The following is a 22592-nucleotide window of genomic DNA, read 5'->3' as shown; positions in this document are numbered from 1 at the left end:
TCTTAACCGGATTGCGCCTCTACGGCCGCTCCAAGGCAGTGGATCCCGGAGGGCTCCTTGGTTCACTGAGGAACTCCAGGAGAGGAAGCGCCAAAGGAGACGCCTAGAGCACTCATGGAGGACCAGTAAATCCGAACCGAACCGAGCACGTTTAACAACCTGCACCAGAGAGTACATTTGAGCAATTAGGACGGCTAAGAGAACATACATTGCCTCTCTGGTTGCGTCTGCTGAGTCGTGCCCGGCCGCCCTGTTTAGGATAACCTGTTCCCTCCTAAATAGGAGGGAGACAGGCGATCCGTTGCAGGGTAGGGCTGAGGATTACGTCCAGTTCCTCGCAGACAAGGTTGCTTGGTTCCGGGCGGACCTGGACTCCAATTCTGCAGAACCAGCCGAGGCACTAAGGGATGATCTGGTAAGCCATCGCTGGGTTGAGTTTCAAGCTGTTACCCCTGAGGATGTGGACAAGGCGATGAGAGCTGTAGGAGCCTCCACATGTGTGCTGGACCCGTGCCCCTTCTGGCTGGTTGTCAACAGCAGAGAGGTGACACGAGGCTGGATCCAGGCGGCTGTTACCGCCTTTCTTCGGGAGGGGGTCTTTCCCCCCACTTTAAAGGCGGCGGTGGTGAGACCACTCCTGAAGAAACCATCCTTGGATCCAGCTGTTTTAAATAACTATCATCCGGTCTCCAACCTCCCCTTTGTGGGGAAGGTTGTTGAGAAGGTGGTGGCCTTTCAGCTCCACCGGTCCTTGGAGGAAGCCAGTTATCTCGATCCTTTCCAGTCAGGCTTCAGACCTGGCTGCAGCACAGAAACCGCTTTGGTCACGTTGATCGATGATCTTTGGAGAGCCAGGGATGGAGGCCATGCCTCCATCCTGGTGCTTCTTGACCTCTCAGCGGCTTTCGATACCATCGACCATGGTATCCTTCTGCGACGACTGCGGGAGGTGGGGGTGGGAGGCGCTGTTTTACAGTGGTTCTCCTCTTACCTCTCGGACAGGTTGCAGTCGGTGTTAGTTGGGGAGCAGAGATCGACCCCTAGGCCCCTAACGTATGGGGTGCCGCAGGGTTCAGTCCTGTCCCCCCTTCTTTTCAACATCTACATGAAACTGCTGGGTGAGATCATTCGACGGCACGGGATAAAATACCACCAATATGCGGACGATACCCAGCTGTATCTGTCCGCCCTGTGCCAACTCAACGAAGCGATGGATGTGATGAGCCAGGGTCTGGAGGCTGTTAAAGACTGGATGGGGGTCAACAAGCTTGTGCTCAATCCAGAAAAGACCGAGTGGCTGCTGTGTTTCCCTCCCGCGAATTGGCCAAGTGTTCCATCTCTCAGGCTGGGGGGTCAAATTATACGCCCCTCAGACAGGGTTCGCAACTTGGGAGTCCTCCTGGATCCACAGCTGACCTTCGAGCATCATTTGTCAGCTGTGACCAGGGGGGCATTTGCCCAGGTTCGCCTGGTACGCCAGTTGCGTCCCTACCTGAACAGGGAGGCCCTCACAACAGTCACTCGTGCCCTTGTGACCTCTAGGCTGGAATACTGCAATGTGCTCTACATGGGGCTGCCCTTGAAGAGCATTCGGTGACTTCAGCTAGTCCAGAATGCAGCCGCGCGAGCAACTGTGGGTGCACCTCGCTTCACCCACGTTACACCTATCCTCTGCGAGCTGCACTGGCTGCCTGTCGATCTCCGGGTGCGCTTCAAGGTGCTACTTATCACCTATAAAGCCCTTCATGGTAGTGGGCCTGGGTATTTGAGAGAACGCCTACTGCCAATTACCTCCACTAGACTGATATGATCGCATCGATTAGGCCTCCTCCGAATTCCATCTACTAGCCAGTGCAAACTGGCAACTACCTGGAGGAGAGCCTTCTCGGTGGCTGCTCCAACCCTCTGGAACGAACTCCCCGTGGAGATTCGGACCCTCATCACCCTTCAATCCTTCCGCGCCGCTTTAAAGATCTGGCTGTCCCGGCTGACCTGGGGTTAAGATTTCAACCCCACCCGAATTGTGTGACTGTTGTGCTCTCTTTTAATATGTTGTATTGTTTCCATATTGGAATACTGTTTGTCTTTTCCCCCCCCCTCCCTTTTTGAATTGTGAGCCGCCCTGAGTCCCCCCAGGGAAAAGGGCGGCATACAAATAAAGGAAATTCAATTCAATTCAATCAGTCTTCCAAGGAGAAAGTTTCTGACAGTGAGAATGATCAATCAATAGCACAGCTTGCCTCTCAGAGTTGTGGGTGCTCCATTGTTGGAGGTTTTCAAGAAATGATTGGACAACCATTTGTCTGAGATGGTATGAAGACTCCTGCCTTGGGCAAGGAGTTGGTCTAGAAGACTTCCAAGGTTCTTTCCAACTCTATGATTTTATGATTCTATTAAATAACTTTTGTGAAGCCATATTGTTGCTGGGCAAGTTTGATATTCTTAATACAGAATTGATCATGATTCAGACAAGAAATGAACAGGCAATGTTCTAATAAAATTTAAGATGCCAGTTAATGTCTCCCTTTTTCTTGATATATCCCACCCTTCAGCAGGTTTATGTTGCAGAACATATTATTGCTGAGAGTCAAAATCCAGTAGCACCTCAAGGCCTACTGGTCACAAGGCCATTGTATCTGCTATAGTCACTCTCCTATTTAAAAATTACAGTGGTTGCATGAATGATTTGGGAGGGATAATGAGCTAGCAATTTGTAGGCATTTGGTGTCAAGATTATGTTGGTTACAAGTGTTGCTGCCATCTGTGGAGCTGTCCATTACTGACATAAAATGAGGATATAGTAGTAACCCTTGAACAAAAGCAAAGAGTTTAGAGATTTCTGGGTGTTGGACAAGATTTTTTAAACTTGATAGCCCTGTTTTATATTGTAGTTTGTGACATACGTATGTACAAGTAATGTTCCCAATTCCCATCATTTAAGAGTAAACTTTTTTTAATCCCTAGTAAGAGTCAAATATCTAAGTAGCATCAAGTAGGTTCTGTGAATGTATTTCTTATTATATGGCCCACATGCTTCTTTTTATTAACCATGATTGCTTAATTCCATTTTATTCTTGAATTACTGGATTTACTCTTCCATAATAAGGTTATAGTGATGGTCTCTGTTGTTAATTGCCGTTGTCACCAGAACTGCAACTAGAGATCCTGGGGTGTCATCTAACCTTGCTGGCATTTGATAATCCTAACATCTATCTTCCTCCGTTTCACTTGTGGCAGAAGGAAAATGAAATTCAGATGAAGTGGGTCCAATCATATATAATACTTACATACATCATGTTCCAATTTATATGTTAAGTATTCATTTCACATTTTGATTTCCACAGGCTGATTATTATGAAGCAAAAATCTGGTATAATCTTCAGTGTTTAGCTAACAGAGAAGCCCATGAAGGTAAGAAAACCAGATTTTCCAGCAGTAAAATGTGTGATGCACAAAGGTATGTCCAAAATAGTAAATGAGAATTATTTTATAAATTATCGGTGCTTTTTAAGTGATTGCCATGATATATGTCTACAACTTTGTAAGGTTTAGTAATAAAGACACTATAGCTGAACCTACTAATAAGAATTTCATGAGGTTATCAAGGCCATATCATATCATTTGTGTAAAAGTTCTTAGATCTGATCCCCTCAAGAGTTCTATTTAATCTTTACAAAACTAATAGTGAGTATTCATATTATCTCAAAATAAAATGCTAAAATTGTAAGTATGCAGTTAATTAAGGTAGCAGTATAAAAAGTTTAAATTCACATTAAGAGTTAACAGGTGTGTGTTTTAAGATCAATGATAGTTCGACTTTAAACCATATTGGACCATTCAGGTCCACAACAGTTGGCCAAAGTCAATCAAATACCCAATCTTTTGTTAAGTCCATTAAAGAATGAACAGTAAACTCACACATAGTTGAGTTTAAGGACAGAACTTCAAATTATCTTAGCGCAAAGCAGGACCCCACAGCTATGAACTGTAATTATATAAATTTAGCATTTTTTATCTTAGTATTTTTGTCTACTACAAAAACTTGTTATTTTTATCTACTAGGCCAATGTGACTTGTTAGCATGTTGTCATTAAGAAGAAAAAAAACTGGGATTAGAGTAATCCCCAAAGTTCCAAAAGTGGATAGAATTTATTTTGCAAGAGGGCAATGTTGAGGTGTTAAAACTTGAGCAGGGTTGAAGCAGAGGTGGGTTCCTCCCGGTTAGGCCCAGATTGGGTGAATTGGTAGTAGCGGCAATGGGATGCTCCGTCCACCGGCCCGGACGCTTCTGCGCATGCGCAGAAGTGTCACATTCGTCCACGAGCGAACCGGTAGTAAAAAAAAATTGGCAACCCACCACTGAGTTGAAGCAAATATTATGCTCCTTAATTCCCCCTATAATTGAAAAAAAAAATGGAAGGGGCCCTAAGTAATACCATGAAGATGCTGATAATCCTCTGGCCTCACATTTTATATCCCAGTATAACCTCAGTATTAATATAAGCCCAGTAAAGTTGCAATACTTGGAATAGAGTACCACAATGTAAAATATTTTGACCCCACATAGAAAAAAAAAAGAAAATTTCTTATTCACAAGTTTGGTTTCCTAAACCAAAAGAGCAACAAAATGCTTTACTTTATTTAATAATGATACTTATAATGGATGTAAACCTTTCTTTCTATAGAATATTTCATACACAATATTTAGTTATAATATTAAAGTATTGGACAGATCCAAATTCAAGGTCACTCCCAGTCATGGAAGTTTATGATGCTTTCATCTCTTATTTGAAAGAGAGACTAGTATATAACACACTTCAAACTTTTTCAGAAAGTTTTACGCAACAAAATATATAATAGCCACAGATACGATCCCATTAACCTAATTTAAATGTTTAGTACAGTCTAGGAAAGCTTTTCTGCCAAATATTTTAGTTCATTATACATTATACGTTAATAATTTATATTTGATGCTAAAAAGTATGGAGTATGAAAATGCTACAACGCTACTGATAATTTTATTTATTAAATGTTTATGCTATCCATCTTCCCTATAACGTGACTCTGGGTGACTAATCAAAAGTGAATTACTCATCAAAAGATTTCTAAAAACAGAAAGTCATGTCAATTTGTGCTACATTGCTTTTTAAAAGAAAGAAGCTACCTTTTTGTACAATTGTTCACATGTAACTAGATATGTACATCTTTGTACTTTAGCAATGTAAGCAATTGAATGCACTTCGTTTTTCTTCTAGTGGATTATGTCAGCCTCACATTCAACAAAGATAAGTCATTGAGTCAGGTAAGACAAATAAAGACCATTTTTATCATAGCTTCCTCTATTTTGTTCAATATAGAAGCTGACCCAGGAACATCATACAGAGGATTGAGCACAATGTCCATAAAAATCCAATTTTAGTAATTGATAACCATGCAGAGTCATTTCTGCCACTGCTGGAGAGAAGGTTTGATGCTATGTGGGAAGGAAGGAAAGAAAGAAAAAGGAGAGGGGGGGAGAGAGGGGGGGAGGGGAGGGACAGAACAAGGGATGTGTGTGTGAGTGTGTGTGTGTGTGTGTGTGTTCTGACCCCCCCCCCTGCCGAGACAAGCTTAAGTGGAATGTACTTTAATAGCAAGAAACCAAAACCTCGGTGGCTGAAACCAAGCATAAGAAATAGATAAGGACCCTGGTAGCAACTCAGACAAACCTTGGCAGCAATCCAGCCTGCCAAGGTAGTTACAAAACTTTTAGTCAATGCGTTGACTTCTGCAAAGAGGGGCGTGTGCACAAGTAGTCTTTTTATAGTCTGGAGAGGAGCCTAATGACCACCAGCTGAGTGCAATTATCTCCTGTAACTGCGCAACTGTTCCTGATGCCTATTAGCTCTTCGGTGCTGGGCATCCAGGAATAACTCACTGCTGGACCCAGGCTCATGCTCCCTTGTCTCCTCCCACTGGTCCAAGGCTCAGGCGCCTTCTGGTGGCCAACCAGCCTCTCTGCGCCCTGCTCAGAGTTGGAACCCTGTCCAGGGTCCTCCACATCCTCCAGAGCCGACTCATAGGGCCCCTCGCTGTCGGAGTCTGGTGGCAACTCCAACGGCTCCTGCTGGGCCACAACCAATGTTTCCTCTAAGCTGCGCTGGTGCGCGGCCGCGCACGTGGCAACAAAACACCGCGCAGCAGTTTCCAATGGCCACCCAGTGGTTTTTGTGAGATGCCTTCCACGATAATAGGAGAGGAGAGCCAGCCTGGAGACAGAAATCTGTTCTAGGTCCACAAGGCAGAAAGTAGCTGAGAGAAGGGGTGTGGGGGTTGGGAGAAGGCATGGGATGGGCTCCCAGCAGCGGCTGCTCGGATTTGCCATTTGAGAGAGAGAGAGAGAGAGGGAGGGTGGGAGGGGGAGAACGCGAGTGTGTGTATCCCTCCTTCCTTCAGCCCAGCACTCTCGCTGGCATTCTGGCTAGGCGAGAGGGACTGCAGAGAGTCTCCTCGAGTCTAGGGCAGCAAGTCATTTGATGGGAAAATTGCCTCTTGGAAGGAATGACCCACTTGGCTCCCGCTTCGTCTCTCCTGCCTCGATTCTCTGTTCGGTCGTTGGGCGGCAGATCGAAAGCGGGAGCCAAGCCAGGTCAGTCCTTCCAAGAGGCAAGTTTCCCATCGAATGACTCGCTGCCCTAGACTCGAGGAGACCCTCTGCAGTCCCTCTCATCTGGCCGGGATGCCAGCAAGAGTGTTGGGCTGAAGGAAGGAGGGATTCTCTCTCTCTCTCTCTCTTCTCTCTCTCTCTCTCTCTCTCTCTCTCTCTCTCTCTCTCTCTCTCTCTCTCTCGGCAGGCTTAGCACTTTGTTAAGTTTGTTTCTCTCTGCATTGTTTATATATACATGTCTCCATGGATGCAATTGTGCAAGCATTTTTTTCCTCTTTAAAAGAATTTTTGGATTTCTCCTCCCCAAACCTCTAAGACTGAAAGAGTTAGAGTTGAAATATAAAGAGACTGTCAATCGCCTGTTAGATTGATAGGCAATTATGGACTATCTTGATTATATCCTCCTTAGAAAGAATATGCTATTGTATGGTTGAGAAAAAGATCAAACTTCATTCCATGGAAACCCAACAAAGGTCATAGGGAGGGTTTCTTTCTATGATGGGCTTCTTGGGTCAAGAGTGAATATCAGGTATCAAAAATGTAGGTAGAAAATTAAGCAGACAATAGGCAATTACAAAAAGGGAAGCCAACTTTCTGAATTCTGTTTCTTTGCACTTAGTGACTTATAAATAGACTAATGTTCTGAAAACCTGACCTAAATTACTATGTATTTTAAATAGCTGTAAAGCTATGCTGAAAAAGTTGTTCTCATGTTATTGTGATAAATCCAATAAAAAGAAGGGAATTCTTGATGAACTTAAGGAGAAATGAGAGTATTGGATAGTAAATGGACAAATAAAATTACCAACCAAAGAGAATATTTGCACCTCAGGGTTGAAATGAGATGTTCTCTCTTCCTCTTTCCTCTTCCTCTCGTCTCTCTCTGTCTCTCTCATCCTCTTTCTCTTTCTTTCTCTTCTCTTTCTCCTTCTTTTCCATTCTTCTGTCACTTTCTCCTTCTCTGTCTCTTTCTGTCTCTCTTCCCTCTTTTTTTCTTCCTCTCTCCCACTCTTTTATCACTTTCTCTCTACTGCCCAACCTGTCCCCATACTTATCTTCGATTGATCATGTTTGCAATAATTTACCTTCTTTCCTAAATAGGCGCAGTTCCCTTACCGGATCCGTCGCTCACTCAAACACACACACACACACACACACACACAAAACCATTTTTCTCCATTCCAATTCGGATCCTATAAATAAATTGCTCTGTGAAACATCTGTGAAAAAAATTCAGGTGCTCAAGCATGAAAATGTGCTGCTCAAATACTATACTTTTCCGCACACACTGAAAAAAAATTAGAGGGAACATTGGCCACAGCACGCACGCACACACACACACACACACACACACACACACACACTAAATTACAGGTAGTCCTCAACTTACGACCACAATTGAACATTAAATTTATGTTACTAAGTAAAATGTGTTAAGTGAATTTTGCCCTATTTAACGACCTTTCTTACCTCAGTTGTTAAGTAAATCACTTCCGTTGATAAGTTAGTAACATGTTTGTTAAGGGAATCTGGCTTCCCCATTGACTTTGCTTGTGAGAAAGTTGCAAAAGGAGATCATGTGACCTTGGGACACAGCAGCAGTTATAAATATCAACCAGTTGCCAAGCATGTGAATTTTGATGACATAGTCATGGAGATGCTGCAAAAGCCGTAATTGTGAAAAACAGTCATGTCACAGTTTTCACTGCCATTGTAACTTTGAACGGTCATTAAATGAACTGTTGTAAGTCGAGGACTTACAACTATTTACTAAAATCTACCCTATTTACTAAACTATAAATTACGTTATGAGATGTTAGCAAGAATACTCAGACAGAAGAGATGGGAACATGAAAGTTCTATCAAATCTCAAAACAAGTCGAACATATTAAGCAGTGCACCAAATAGGGGTGAAGTGAGGAAAGCAGACATGCTCAAAAGTTTATACTTGCATTAACATATCAATTGTATTCCCAATATTATTAGCCCTCATTGACTGCCTCCATATGCAATTCTAATCTATAAACATTATTTGCCAATCACAAGTTGTTCACACAATTAGAAAACCTCCAATATAGCTGAATATAATATGTGTATTCCCAGAGAGGGATACTTGGCCTTTTGTGAATTCAGTTTTGTTTCTGTTTTCTTCATCTGCTTTTTAGAGACAACCATACTTTTTTTTTTTAAAGGTTTTTATATGTACAGGTATTTTCCAATTAGAAATGCCATCATCTGGTTTTTGTACCCAAGGCTGTATGGGAACAAGCAGCAGTTGGGGGATGAATGGCGAGAGGAATAATTTTAACCAGAAAATCGATACAGGGTCCCAGTGCATTTCAGAAGCTCATTCTGATTGGAAGCTTGGACTCTTGGCCTCGATCCCTTTCTTTCTGGTTTGTTTTAATATGCTGAGCAGATTATTTGGCAGCCCATTTAAGTCAAGAATATAATATATTTCTAGATATATTAACAGTTTAATATCTTGCACTTTTATATTTATCTTTCTCATGCTTTTACAGGAATCCACCTGCTTCTATAGCAATGATTCGTTTACAAAATGGCACAGTTGTTTACCATATAAATCCCAAGCTGAAAAGCATATTTCTAGACGGGTAGTTTCTTTTGTTGTTGATTATGAGCAGAATACTGGTATAGCGCTATTATCGCAAAAGGTAAGAATATTAGAAATGGTTCTTTTTCAATTACTAGTTCTATATATGTATACTTTGTTGCTATTCTTCTCTTCCCTTCTCTTCATCATGCAGTTTTAAAAAGTGTGCTTAGTATTAAAATGATGGAGCAACAATGGGATAACATACAGCATCTAAAGCAATCTAGAACTTTACTTTTTATTCTCTGTGTTCCTCTCTCTCCATGCCCCCTCTCCAATTCTAGCTTTCTGAGTGTGAGGGTTGTAAATTCAAGCTCTGTGTTTGATGAGGGGTGGTTTTTCCTTGGAGTATACCTTATGATTAAATAAAATAAACCCGAGGTAGATTCTAAGAAAACACATTTTTATGGTAAAATAAATAACAAACAAACTTACTGGCTAATAACTACATTCTGGTAAAGTTCCTAGCCTTCCTCCTCGTGGCAGGCAAAACAGAAAGAAAAAAAAAAGGCAAAAGAGACATGTGTAATAGGCTTACAGAGAAGAGCCAGCCTACCGTATGTCTTAGCATATAAGCACTACTGGCAAAACAAAAAAACATTGTGACACTGAGTACTAACAAAAATTCCAGTTTCTTATAATGGCCTCATAAGCTCAGAAGAATGTTATTCCACTGCCAAATTTACTTGCTAAGTTACATGTCATTGTTAGTTCATTCTGTGCCTTTGATAAGGTACAAAATTTAATATTTTTTTCCTTTTCTTCCCAGGACCAAAAACTTGTATCTGTGCATAAATTAACAGATGGTGGTGCATTGAATAAAAAAACCAAGTTTCCTCCTTTCATATTTCCATCAAAGACTTTTGTACCAACTGGATTATTTTTTCATCAAGGAAGCCATATTACATATGCTTATGGAAACGAGGTTTGTAAAATGGGAGACACGTGAAACTGACAATTTTGACTATTAATTCTTTTAATTGTTGCTTTTGGGGGAAAGAAATATAGGGATACATGAACAGAACAAAGAGTGTCAGAAAACAAAGAGAGATTACATCCTGATGCCATTTGGAACCTTGGGCCATTTATAAACCCAGTTATTCTTCTGCAGCTGAGACAAATACAATTTTTTAAAAAGTTTTAAAAGAAGTTGAAAAATGTATTTTCAAGATGGTGCAGCAGGACACTTTTCAACTGTGTGTAGAACTACTGGTGTAGGATACGTGTTTCTTCAAAACAAGGGAAGAAACATTATGTTGGTATTCTTATGATTCTAAGTGATGCAGATATCTGATTTAATAATTTTTAGTGGACATGTGATAATGTGAATACTATGGATTGAACTCTTATATTAAAATGATTGTAATATACTTTATGCAGGGGTGGGTTGCTGCCGGTTTTACTACTAGTTCACTTCACACGTGTTATGTGCATGCACAGAACAATTTGCAGTAAAGTGCGCATGCAACAAAACATGGTGAGGGAACCGATTAAGGGGCGTGGCATGTCTGCGTCACTGCCAGTTCTGCGACCCAGGCAAAAATACCAGGCTGAAACAGGAGCAACCCACCTCTGACTTTATGTATGTTTTTCTTAAATAATTTTCTGAATCCAATAATAATCCAGTAATTCTCATCAAATCTACTATTTGTTTCCATCTGGTGGAATCCATCTGTCCTTTTGTGGACAACCTTCAAACCCATCTTATTAATTATGTTTGTTCCCAAATGTAAACATAGACAGTTTTCCGGTGATGTAAAGGGAGGGGTCACGGCAGGGTTTTATCACAGCCTATCCCATTGGCTCCCAGTTTCCTCTCAGTCTTTCTGGTCCTAGGACTGTTGATTTGGCTCTCTAGGCAGGAAATGTTTTTACTAGTGAGATTTCTACAATTCCTTGCTTTAATTTGTGTTATTGGCTATTCTAAATTGTCTAAATTGCTTAAATTGAGCAAATTTGGCTGCGCCCAGATAGGACTGCCCTAAAACGGTGGGGGAGGCCCGTAGGGCAGCTCCTCTTTCCCTCCGTGGGCCAGGCTCCCTGTGCTGATCGCCAGGGCCATTGTCGAGGGTGCCAGGGGCGGAAGAGCCCACAACACCGGCGGCTCGATTTGGAGGCTTTTTGGCACGAAAGAGGCAAGGGGGCGCCGAGCGCATCGTGCCCGCTGACGCAACGTCCTCAAGCTTACCAGCAACCCAGCCGAGCCTAACAGAGAATTTCCAGCCACTCCTTCGTTGCAGGCTCCCTCCGAGTCCTCAGAAGCTCGTGGAGGCTTTAGTGAGCCACCAGCGGCTAGCCCTTTCACGTGGCAGCGAAGCGGAGCATTTTAAAAAAAATCCGATGGAGCTCCGGTGGCCATTTTGAAATTGACACGTGGCCTAGCCCAAACGCACCTCGCAGGTCCTGGTCTACTGTACCAAACCGACTTAGGTCCCGGTCTACTGCACCTATGCGTCTGCCTGAACACATCAGCAAGCCTTGCAGAGAGGCCCCGGTCTACTGACGAGTGAGTGCCACAAAATGGCTGCCAGGGCTGACTTTCTGCCAGTGGAGGCCAGCCTAACCTTCGTGAGCATGGAGAGCCTCCCAGACCAACCCAGGTCCCGGTCTACTGCACCTAAGCCACTGGCTAGCACAAGACCATCCAGAGTGGCTGAAAAGGATGAGCTTAGTAGGAAAAAGGCCTTGGAGAAGACAATTGCTAGGGCAGAGAAACAGGCCCAATCCAGCAGGCCCCGATCCAGGTCTTGGTCCCCAGTAGGGCCCGATCCACGACACTCACCTTCTCCTTGGGGTCACCCGATCCACGACACTCACCTTCTCCTTGGGGTCACTTCAGTCCTTCCTCCCCATCAGCTTCCCCCTCCAGATCCTACATCAGTTTTAGGAGGGAGGGGTCCCCTTACTCCCTGCCAGGGTCCCCTCTACCTCAGGTACATGCACCTGAAGATCCCTTGGAGGGTTCCTCTAGAGGCGTCCGCCCTGGGTCTCATCAACGTGATCCAGATCCCTATCAGGACATGGAGGATGTAGAACGCCTCCCAGAGAGTATCAAGAGGTTGATCTCAACTGCCATATCTCGTGGCATTGTGCAGAGAGATAAACCTTCTTACCATGCCAAGTCTCATTACTCATCAAGGTCTTGGTCCAGGGATGTCTCTCCTTCCCTAGTTAGCGAGGGTTCCACGTGGGGTGATGGAAACCGAAATGATATGGGGTTCTCCGAGGATGAGGACTCTGCTCCGGATTCCCCATCTTCTAACCTTCTTCCACCCACAGCGTTCAAGACCTTGCTTCACAAGGCGCGCAAGACCACTAAAATAGGGATCACGTTCCCACCCTAGCTAGTTGAGTTAGGGTCCAGGGGAGGGCCAGGAGGTCTCTCCTGGGTCTCTGTGTGTTTTGTTCACAGAAAAGGACACTGTTCGCCATCGAGGAAACTGGGAGCCAATGGGATAGCTGAAGGCTAAGAAGTTTTCTCTCAGTCTAACGGACCAATCAGGCTGTGATAAAACCCTGCCGTGACCCCTCCCTCCACATCACCTAAAAGACACGTTCAGGTAAGACCAACATTCTTTTCCAGGGGAAATAATTCAATTAACTTCAAAAGAATTAATCTGAGTCCCTCTGAACCCATAGTGCATTTCAAAACTTCATGTCCAAAGGTTGAATCAAGGCAACTGAACCAAACTTTGTTAATCTGAGATTTTTCATTGCTCATCCAAGCAACTTTATCAGTCAGATCAAATTAGTTAGGCAGAGAGTTATTGGAATGCACCAATTCTTGCAAACCAATTTTAGGTGTTTCTCCACAGAGTGGCTTGAAGTATGCCAATGAAGACTCAATCATCCAGGCCAAAAGTGTCTTCACTGAAACATTTCAAAACCTCCTTAAATCAATACTTCAGTCAAAACCCATTCTGACTTCCAGTTCTCCTTGTTCCTTTCTAGAGGCTCACAAATCCGCTGCTTGATTATCTTTTCCAGGATTTTCTTAGGTCTTCATTTTAAGCTGAATGGTCTGTAGTTTCCTGGATACATTTCCCCCCACCCATTTTGAAGATTGGAACCACACCAGCATTTTCCAATCTTCTGGCTCCAGGATCTCTGAAAGATTTCACTCAGGGGTTCCAAGATCATATCTCCCAGGTCCTTCAGCAATCTGGAATGTAAACTACCTAGTTCCAGATATTTGAACTCATCCAAAGTAGATAGGTGTTCTCTTATCAATTCCTTGTCTACTTCGATCTGCATTCCTGTTCTGTTTTCCACACAATGCTGTTTTTGATAGGTTGGCTCTATTTTTCTTTTGTCTAAAGACAGATGCAAAGAAAGAATGAAGGAGTTCTCTTCCTCCCTCCTGTCACTTTCTTGCCATCTTCTTCCATTAGTGGCCCAACCATTTTCCTGAGGTTGTTTTTTCTTATTCCTTACATATTTGAAACAAACTTTTTGTTATTTTTGGCATTTGTTGCAAGCCTTAGTTTATTCTGAGCTTAGCTTTCCTGATTCAGGCTATTTACTAGTTTCCTTCTCTAGATATAGGCCCCTCTTTCCATTTTTTTTTTCATTTGTCCTTTTTATCCCTCAGCTTGTCAGAGACTATATGTGCAACCATGCTGGTCTTGTCTGGAGTCTCTTGTTTTTCTTTCTCTATGGTATTGTTTTTATGTTTTGTCTTTATTATCTTGCTAAATATATTTGCTTGGTTACTCTCCTCAGGCAATAGAGGACCCTTTACAAGCGTACATTTATTTTTAGATCTCCTTCTAAATTGCTCAATAATTCTACTTTGAACGAATTTTTTGCATTCATGGTCCTAGAGCTTTATCGTGAAACTAGTCTTTTTGAAGAAGGGACCGGTAAACTTACATTTATCCTTTTTGATAATATATGAAAGAAATAAATCTAAAAGTGCTTTAGAATCAGGGGAACTCCTGCTGACTAAATTGGACGGCATCTTTCCATTTTCTTTAAGACAGTTTTACACTGCCATCTTCTGGGACATTTTTTCTTTGTTGCTTTCTTAGAAAAGGTCTTAATTTCTTAATTTTCCTCCAACCACAAATTCCTGCTGAGTCCCAACAAAGTAATTAAAAAGTTTAAGTCATTGTGATTTTAAAGTATATCCAATTTTGACTTTTTTCAGGTATGGGCTTCTTTTGATGGAGGCAACTCATTTGTACCATTGATTAGGCTGACTAATGAGACTATTATAAGGGCAGATTCATGTGTTTACACTCAGGGAATTGTCTATGTTTCGGACAAGGCAAATATTTATTACACTAAAGCAGGTAAGAAATTCTTTTAAAATTAAAATTTCTCTTGGATTGTGAAGCTTTTAACATCTGATCTGATGCAAACTGTTGTCTTTCCCCATTAACATATAGAATAATAAAACACCCAATTGAAAGTTCATGATCTTGTCCCCACACCCCCAAGTCAATCACATGGTCCAATCTTCCATTGCCACGCTGGCATTTTCACCCATCTGTTTCCGGTCAGGTGCAGAGGTGCGGAGACAAAGAATGACCTTGGGCTTCTAGAAAGAAATGTTTTATTTTGACAACACACATTGTACTCCTTACTATACCCCCTCCCAATTCTCCACTAATGAAACAGCATATTAAAGAAAGAGAGAGAGAGAGAGACAATGTGGCAGGCCAGAGATTCTAAAAGGAATACGACTGCAGGCCTGATAGAGGTTTTTTTTAAAATTATAGCCAATTTAAACTTGAAGATCAGTATAGGTTGGCTCTATGCTGTCATCAAACTGGACACCTAGCCAATAAAAATCTTCCTGTATGAATGTATCCCCTCCACATGGATACCCCTTTGTCATGGGGGAAGGGCTTCTGTATTCTGCTAAGGTTGAGAGCTATGCTGAAAGTATATCATCAGAAAGTAAAGCAGAAGAGTCACCCAAGCAGATAGGTCTCAACTGAGGAGCCACACTAAGAGTACTCGCAATCCATTGGCCATGAAGAGTCAACAGAAGAAGAATCTCATACGGGATTGGACATTGTCCAAGTTAACAAAGACCATGGTAGTTGCTGTGCCTGGGCAGCTGTTTGCAAAATGAGTTACAGGTTTCGAGAAAGCCCTGGCAACAGAAACAACCATTCTGTTGGTTTCTGGTATTTGGTTGGTTTCTCTAAATATTATAGCAACTTTCAGGGAAGGGGATCAGAGTTAGAGTCAGAATTATTGATTTTCATTAGGATCAAAGTAGAAAAGGTGTAGATCTCTTTTGTTCCCTTTCCTATGCTTAGTTCTTCCTGTTAATTTGGTCTTTATTTTATTTTACAATATTAATTAAGTTTATAAGATTGTTCACATTTATCCACTGAAATTCTGAGCAGCAAAGGAAATAAGAGATACTACTATATCATATTATTATATAACACCCAAAATCACTGCAGTAGGTGAGATAGGCAGCATATAAATTTAATTCCTCAAAATTATTAAATACAAAATAACCCAAGTCTAGATTCCTCCAATTTGGTTATTTGGTAGTATCATATCATTCTGGCGTTATTATTTAAGTGATTGTACTATATATATTTGCTATGCTTAGAGTTTTATGACTGATGTGATTTAAAAATAGGATATGTACAACAAACAAACAAAGCATTAAGATAATATATATTAAAAGCTGTGATTTAATAACATTTTCTCTGTCATCCATTTTTTTCCTGGAAATTACGGTGTCTTTACATTCATCTCAGTTGTTGATTTTCCACGCTGTCCTTATTGGCTAGAATAGAAGAAATTCAGTGCAATCTTCCATTGGCTCTTGAATGTTTTTCATTCATTAATTTTTTTATGCAGTTTCTATCCAAAGACAAAAACCTGTCAAAATTGCACTTTATAAAATACATATATTTTATATGTACTTATAATACTTACAAATATCGAACCACTCCAAAACGAAGCCATCAATACTGCCAATCTCCTTTTTTGCTGGTGAAGCACTTTGTACATGTAGATTGGTTTTAGAAACTATTGCTTTAAACATTTGCATTCACTTCTTTCTAAATCAAATATCTTGTATCCTGCCCTACATGGCATCGGACCTGAGAGACCGCCTCCTGCCGGTTACCTCTCTCAGACCAATTAGATCGCACAGGTTGGGTCTCCTCCAGATTCCATCTGCCAGCCAATGTCGGCTGGCGACTCCCCGGTGGAGGGCCTTCTCTGTTGTAGCTCCAGCCCTCTGGAACGAGCTCCCTGCTGAGATCCGGACCCTTACTACCCTCCCGGCCTTCCGCAAAGCCACCAAGTTCTGGCTGTTCCAGCAGGCTGGGGGGAGCTGAGAAGCATCTACCTCCACGGAAATTGTGAATGTTGGTTTTGTTTTTAATATGTTGTCTTTGTCTCGTTCCCCCCCTTTCCCTTGTCTTTTGTGAGCCGCCCGGAGTCCTCCGGGAGTGGGCGGCATACAAGACAAATAAATAAATAAATAAATAAATAAATAAATAAATAATAATAATAATAATAATAATAATAATACACAGAGCAAACTCAGTTTGATTAAAAGAAATGTTCTCTTTGAAAATACTTCTGTGCGAAGTCATAGAGTTTATAATAATAACATAAGATACGCACACGTAATTTTTTTTCTCTTTAGGAGTAGTTAGATATACCTTTCTTAAAACAATGCCACCTGGTGTTTTCGGCATGTACTTTGATCATCTGGGAACTTTAAATCATATAACTTTTAATAGCACAACTGATGATATTTTGTGGGTTTCTACGGTGGATATCAGCACTTTAATGAAGGTTTGACTTTTATCATTTATTTGATGTGCTACTGAAGATGATTTATAAAATGTTACGGTAATGTAAAGATTATTCGGTTTTATTGTATGAAATGCATATTTACTTGCTTTGTAAAGATATTATAGCTACAGTAATTTATTGTATGACCAGCTGGTAAGGCAAAGCTATGACAAAACATTGAAAGAATTAGAGATTTCTTAGAAACTAATAAGAGTTTTAGAAATTGTTGGCTTTTATTGAATCATGTACATTTCTTAAGTATTGTCAGCAACTATTAGATTTGTAGTTGTAACTGTAACACATAACATATAATTTTAAGATCTAAATTCCCTTAGAATTCTTCTTATGGCTGAATATGAAACATCAAACGTAACTTTAGAAAAACACTGGAATGGTCACAACCTGCAAAGATTCCATTTGTCTGCTCAGATATAGAACTGAGCAGCATATTAGCCAGTACATGTAGTTCTTCCCACCCACCCCCAAGGTTTCTATTTTTTATTGCAAATTTGTACATATTTTATGAACAGTGTTCTCCGGATCTTTTCTTTTACATCCTCTCATATGCATAATCCATTTTACATTATATCTCTGTTTCCAATTTCAGCCATATTATTCTCTTTCCATATTTTTTATCTTAAACGTATTTTCTTCTTAGTACATAAACCATATCACTAACTGCCCTTAATTTCTAATCTCTTACAATAACATCACTCCATCATTAAATATGTTTCTCAAATTCCCCATTGCACTCTTTAACATTTAATCTTTGTCTCTTAATTTATCTTCAAAGTTGAACCAAATTGCCATTTCACATTTTATCTGTTGTTGATCTGTTTTGATGTGAGTGACATACATTATCAAAATCATTTTTTTACGTAAAGATCATGTTGCTTTGATTCATGTTCCAGTGTTGGATATTTTTATAATGTGTCGGAAGACACATAAAAGTAAGTTGAATGAAGTGACAATGAATTACTTAAATGGAATTTGCATGGCAAAACAAGAAGAGACATTATCAAGAATTAATTGGTTGTGAATAAATAAAAATTGAATATGGACTGAATATAAGAATGAGTGGTCTATATGCTGCCTAGAGACGTGAATGTTCGTGCATTTTGGTGTATATACTGTGCCATTTTGTTGATCAAGTACCGTTTAGATTTTTTTCCTAAAATAGTTAAAAATGTGTACATCTATTTGAAGGAGTTAAATAATTACATCTTCACTTTATTTCAGAACACTGACTTAGGTTTTGATGGTCCTTTATCTCCACATTATGTTACTGAAGAGCAAATGCTGTTTTTTCACCACGGGCCACCAAATACTGTGCCAACATTCTCCAACTTACAAGTTGGAAAGCGCTTAGATTACACGTAAATACCAATAGTATATAAATTATTTCAGCTTTTTAAAAATTACTCTGGTACTATGAATTTTAAAACATTGTCTAATGTTTAAGAAAAATAAATAGCACTCATCCTTAAAATACAGATTTAAGGGATAGAAGTTGTACTATACCTGGCAAGTCTTAACAGACCTGGCACAAATAATTTCAAAAATGAAATCACATTTGTCAGCATCTGAAATTAAATTATTCCAGTAATGCAGAATTGAGATTATACAAGAGTCCCTTAACATTTCTTTTTGATTAGAGTATAGAGACCTGATTCTGCACACCATGGTAAAGTATAATATGATTGGTTGGTTTGGGTTCAGCACGCTATATGAATAAGGTGACCAGATTTTAACATTGGTAAAGAGGGACACCATTGACCAGGAGCGGGGGGGGTTCTTGATTAAAAATGTTTTTAAAAAAATCGGGAGTTTTTTAAAATGCCGCGGGACGCGCCACAAATTGTTCAAAAGCGGGACTGTCCCACCAACAGCGGGACGTCTGGTCACCTTATATATGAACCCAGCCATTGTGGTTTGGGAATCATACGTAGCTGGAGGATTGGCATAAGAGTAGCAATTTTTTACAGGCTACTAAAGGTGTAGAGTGGACAGGGCTGACATTTTCAGCTATTCTTGATGCCAGGAGGGACTTGTCGTCTCTTATTTTAAAAGGAAGACAATGAAATCCCACGTCACTTAAAATGCTAAAGTATCATTAGATTTCAGAGGTGTGATCCTGAGGGGCTTTTGAGTCTCATAATGTGGAACAAAAGTCATAGAGTTCACATCCCTTAATGATAGGTGCAAATATCTGCAGCTTTTAAAAAATATTAAAATAAATCTAATTCAAAACCCAGTTTTGAAGATGTTATTTTAGTATTTTACATTGTCACTACTGTTGGGCCTTGGTAACTGATTAACAGAAATATGTATGTACTGAAATACTTAATAATAAAGCTTAATAAAGATGTCAACTTATATCTTTTGGGTTTTAGCCTTGCTGGATTTGTGATTTTAGGGTTTGTTCCCTTCTTCTTTTGTTAACAGTTCAAGGCACCAACAGTATTTTTTTTTATTTCTGTGAGAAAATTTTCTAGTGTGGGAGTTGGAAAAAGATTAAAACTAAACTCCAGATTAATAGAAGTTATGGATAGGTTTTGTAAGACGTTTCAGTACTTATAGAGTTATAATTAAATATAAAACTTCAATTTTATTAAAGTTAGTTAAAGTAAGCAAATTCATGGAGAGGTTTCAAATCTTTTCAAAATGTGGAGTTTGACCCACATATTAGAACCCCGCTGCTTAATAAAATGTCCTGGAATAATATCAAGCCAATTACCATAAAATGGAAGAGGCTACTGATGGCCACAATGTGTCTGCTACAATGACTTTGAAAAGGAAAGATATTATGACTCTTAGTAAATCCTTAATAAAATCATCATCTGAACAGCTTATAGAGGAAACTTTAAATCAAAACTCTTTCAGACAATTTCCTGAGGAAGAGCAAGTTGATATTCTTTGGGGCTAGAAGCTGTAAAACAAACCGTGTTAGAGCTTCATGCTGACCTACAGTAGTTCCTTTCAAAGTTCTACCTACCGCTAATAGTCAAGATTCAGAATTATAAGATACATACAATCCCCTGTTAATTCTTACAACTTATTGATAAAATGTTACCTTGTGACATGTCAATGACAAATAATTTCAAACTTATCTTCCCCTTCCTTAAACTTTGTCCCTTATCTTACAAACAGTAGAATTTAGGAGGAAAAACAAGCTCACAAATCCTATGAGGCAGTGGTGGGGTTCAATTTCTTTTTACTACCGGTTCTGTGAGTGTGGCTTGGTAGGCGTGGTATGGTTTGGTGGGCATGGCTTAGTGGGGGTGACAGGGGAAGGTTACTGCAAAATCCCCATTCCCTCCCGATCAGCAGGGATTCGGGAGGCAGAGAATAGATGGGGGTTGGGCCGGCTGGAGATAGTATTCACCAGTTCCCCAAACTACTCAAAATTTTCGCTACCGGTTCTCCAGAAATGGTCAGAACCTGCTGAATACCATCTCTGCTATGACAATATAGCAGCAATGAAAAGTATGGAGGTGCTCTTAAACTTGACATCCTGCTGAACTCCACTAAACCCCAATGAACAGAGAATGAGTTTATTTATCATGGTGATTGTTCCAGAGTTTTTAAATCTGAATATTAAAGATCAAGATCACCTCCTCTTATAATATAGAGAGTCAAGGATGAGTTATTTCCCCGAATGGGAACCCCTTAGAACTGTGATGGCGAACCTGTGGCACGTAGCGCCGTCTCTGTGCGCACGCGAGCCTTTGCCCCAGTTCAGTTCCCAGCAGCCAGCTGGTTGTTGGGTCTCTGCCACTCATCCGTAGGGGTGGGGCACACATGGGGGCCATAAGAATGGGGGATGGGGCAAGTGCAGTGGCCCACACATGCATGCATGTGGGGCGTGTGAGGGGTGTCTGCACATTGCATTTGGGGGGTTCAGGCATATGTATGTGCATTCATGTGCCTAAGCGCATGCTTTGGGAAAACAGAAAAGGTTAGCCATCACTGCCTTGGAAGACAGGTGTTAGCAGCAGAAACACATGCTATCCCAAAGCAGAAAACAGGACCAAGCCTAGAAGGTTTCTGAGAGAAGAGCTATAATTGTGGTAGATATAAAATGCAATTGGACAAAACTATCAAGATAATAATATTTACTTTTTTTTAAGGCCAGGAGGATCAGGTATAATTACCCAACTCTTCATACATGCAAATCCTGAAGGAACTGTAACATCTGTCTTGGTAGATGTTCTGGAGGATTTTCCTGTTGAATCTGTAACTGCCAGCCCTTGTACAGCAAATACTTTATTCATTCGACCTTCTAATTCTTCTTCTTCATTATATGAGCTTACACTTGCTACTGCAGGTATGTCAATTGTTCGATAATGAAAAACTTTTGTTCCGAATTTGCTTAGGTGAGTTCTGCTTCTGTGCCCTTCAGTATTTCTCTTAAATATCAGGATTTTATAAATTCTGAACAGCTATACTTGTTAATGCCTTACGTGTACTACTGAAATCTAAAATCCTTTGGAAATCCTATGCGACCAAGAAAAATTTGTTATGCTTAGAATATTAACAGCCATATTTTTTGTTATACAAAATGAATGGTTTTCCATTTCAGCTGGATACCATTGGTTAAGTTCCAATTTAACAGATCGCTTGAAAACATTGTAAAATTCCAAATTATGGTTTCTCAAACACACATTCAATGTTTCCTCAACCTGATCAGGGAGCCAAATCCTACAAATTCTCTCAGGTGTTTATTATGCTGAGACTTTTGAACTAGCAAGACTGAAATTTCCCAGAACCCAGGAAAAAATAACAAGCAGTAAATGGCAGATCTTCCTGATCAATTCCCTATTCTCCATAAAGCCCAACCCCTGCTTTAGGTAGGAGCTGTGTCTTGATTTGTTCTTTTTCATGCTATTACATTGTCTGCAATCTAGTTGATTTTCTCAGAAAGTGGGGAATCTTTGACGCTTCCCCACCCTATCCCCATGGCTGTACATCCCCTCTTGTGTATTGAATCTAATTGCATGATTGCAAGTTTTGCAGTGCACTCTGCGCCCCCACAGCTCCCTCCTGAGAATACAAGACCAGAATCAGATCATCATTATCCCTTCAGAAGTAGGATGCGGATGGCAGATCAAGGGAAGGAATGAAGGATATAGTCTTTGCAATCTGGTCTGCTTGACGTTCAGTCATTTCAGCCCACAGGGTCCAAAAGTTCATTTAGCAGGACTGGGTCTGTTCCAATGGTGGGTTCCAGATCCCGTCGAAACGGGTATGCTGCGACGGAGCCAGGCATCCATCATGTGCACAAGCGCTGGGCACGCATGCGCACCCACCACCCTGCAATGCTCCAGCTGCTCAGCAGAGCATCACACAGAGACCATAGGTTGCATGTGCAAATGGCCCAGTTGGTTCAAATACGGTAAAGCATGCAGGTGGGTGGGTGGGCCCTCCAAAGCACCGTTCCGGTAGGGTGGCTACTGCTCCCAGCAGGCACAGGTACACCCATACCGGGGCTTACTGGCCGGAACCCACCACTGGTCTGTTCTGTTTGCATTCAGACTGCTTCCAGCAGTC

At 40.9% G+C, this 22592-nt stretch overlaps 1 protein-coding gene across 1 annotated transcript in view; it reads left to right on the top strand.

Annotated features, from left to right (window-relative positions):
• The window catches only part of LOC148049744 (cation channel sperm-associated auxiliary subunit beta-like), an 88020-nt gene that overhangs the window by 36943 nt on the left and 28485 nt on the right, over positions 1–22592 (top strand). Inside the window, exons 11-18 of the mRNA XM_087704610.1 lie at positions 3345–3411; positions 5256–5302; positions 9169–9321; positions 10030–10185; positions 14410–14554; positions 16891–17042; positions 18282–18418; positions 21173–21369. Coding sequence (XP_087560736.1) covers positions 3345–3411; positions 5256–5302; positions 9169–9321; positions 10030–10185; positions 14410–14554; positions 16891–17042; positions 18282–18418; positions 21173–21369 — 1054 coding nt within the window. The remainder of the gene's footprint in view (positions 1–3344; positions 3412–5255; positions 5303–9168; positions 9322–10029; positions 10186–14409; positions 14555–16890; positions 17043–18281; positions 18419–21172; positions 21370–22592) is intronic.

Source organism: Thamnophis sirtalis, unplaced genomic scaffold, assembly GCF_051295495.1.
Source record: "Thamnophis sirtalis isolate CommonGarterSnake01/CBP01778 unplaced genomic scaffold, rThaSir2_p1.2 scaffold_1, whole genome shotgun sequence".
Lineage (NCBI taxonomy): Eukaryota > Metazoa > Chordata > Lepidosauria > Squamata > Natricidae > Thamnophis > Thamnophis sirtalis.
This window is presented reverse-complemented; position numbering and strand designations above follow the sequence as displayed.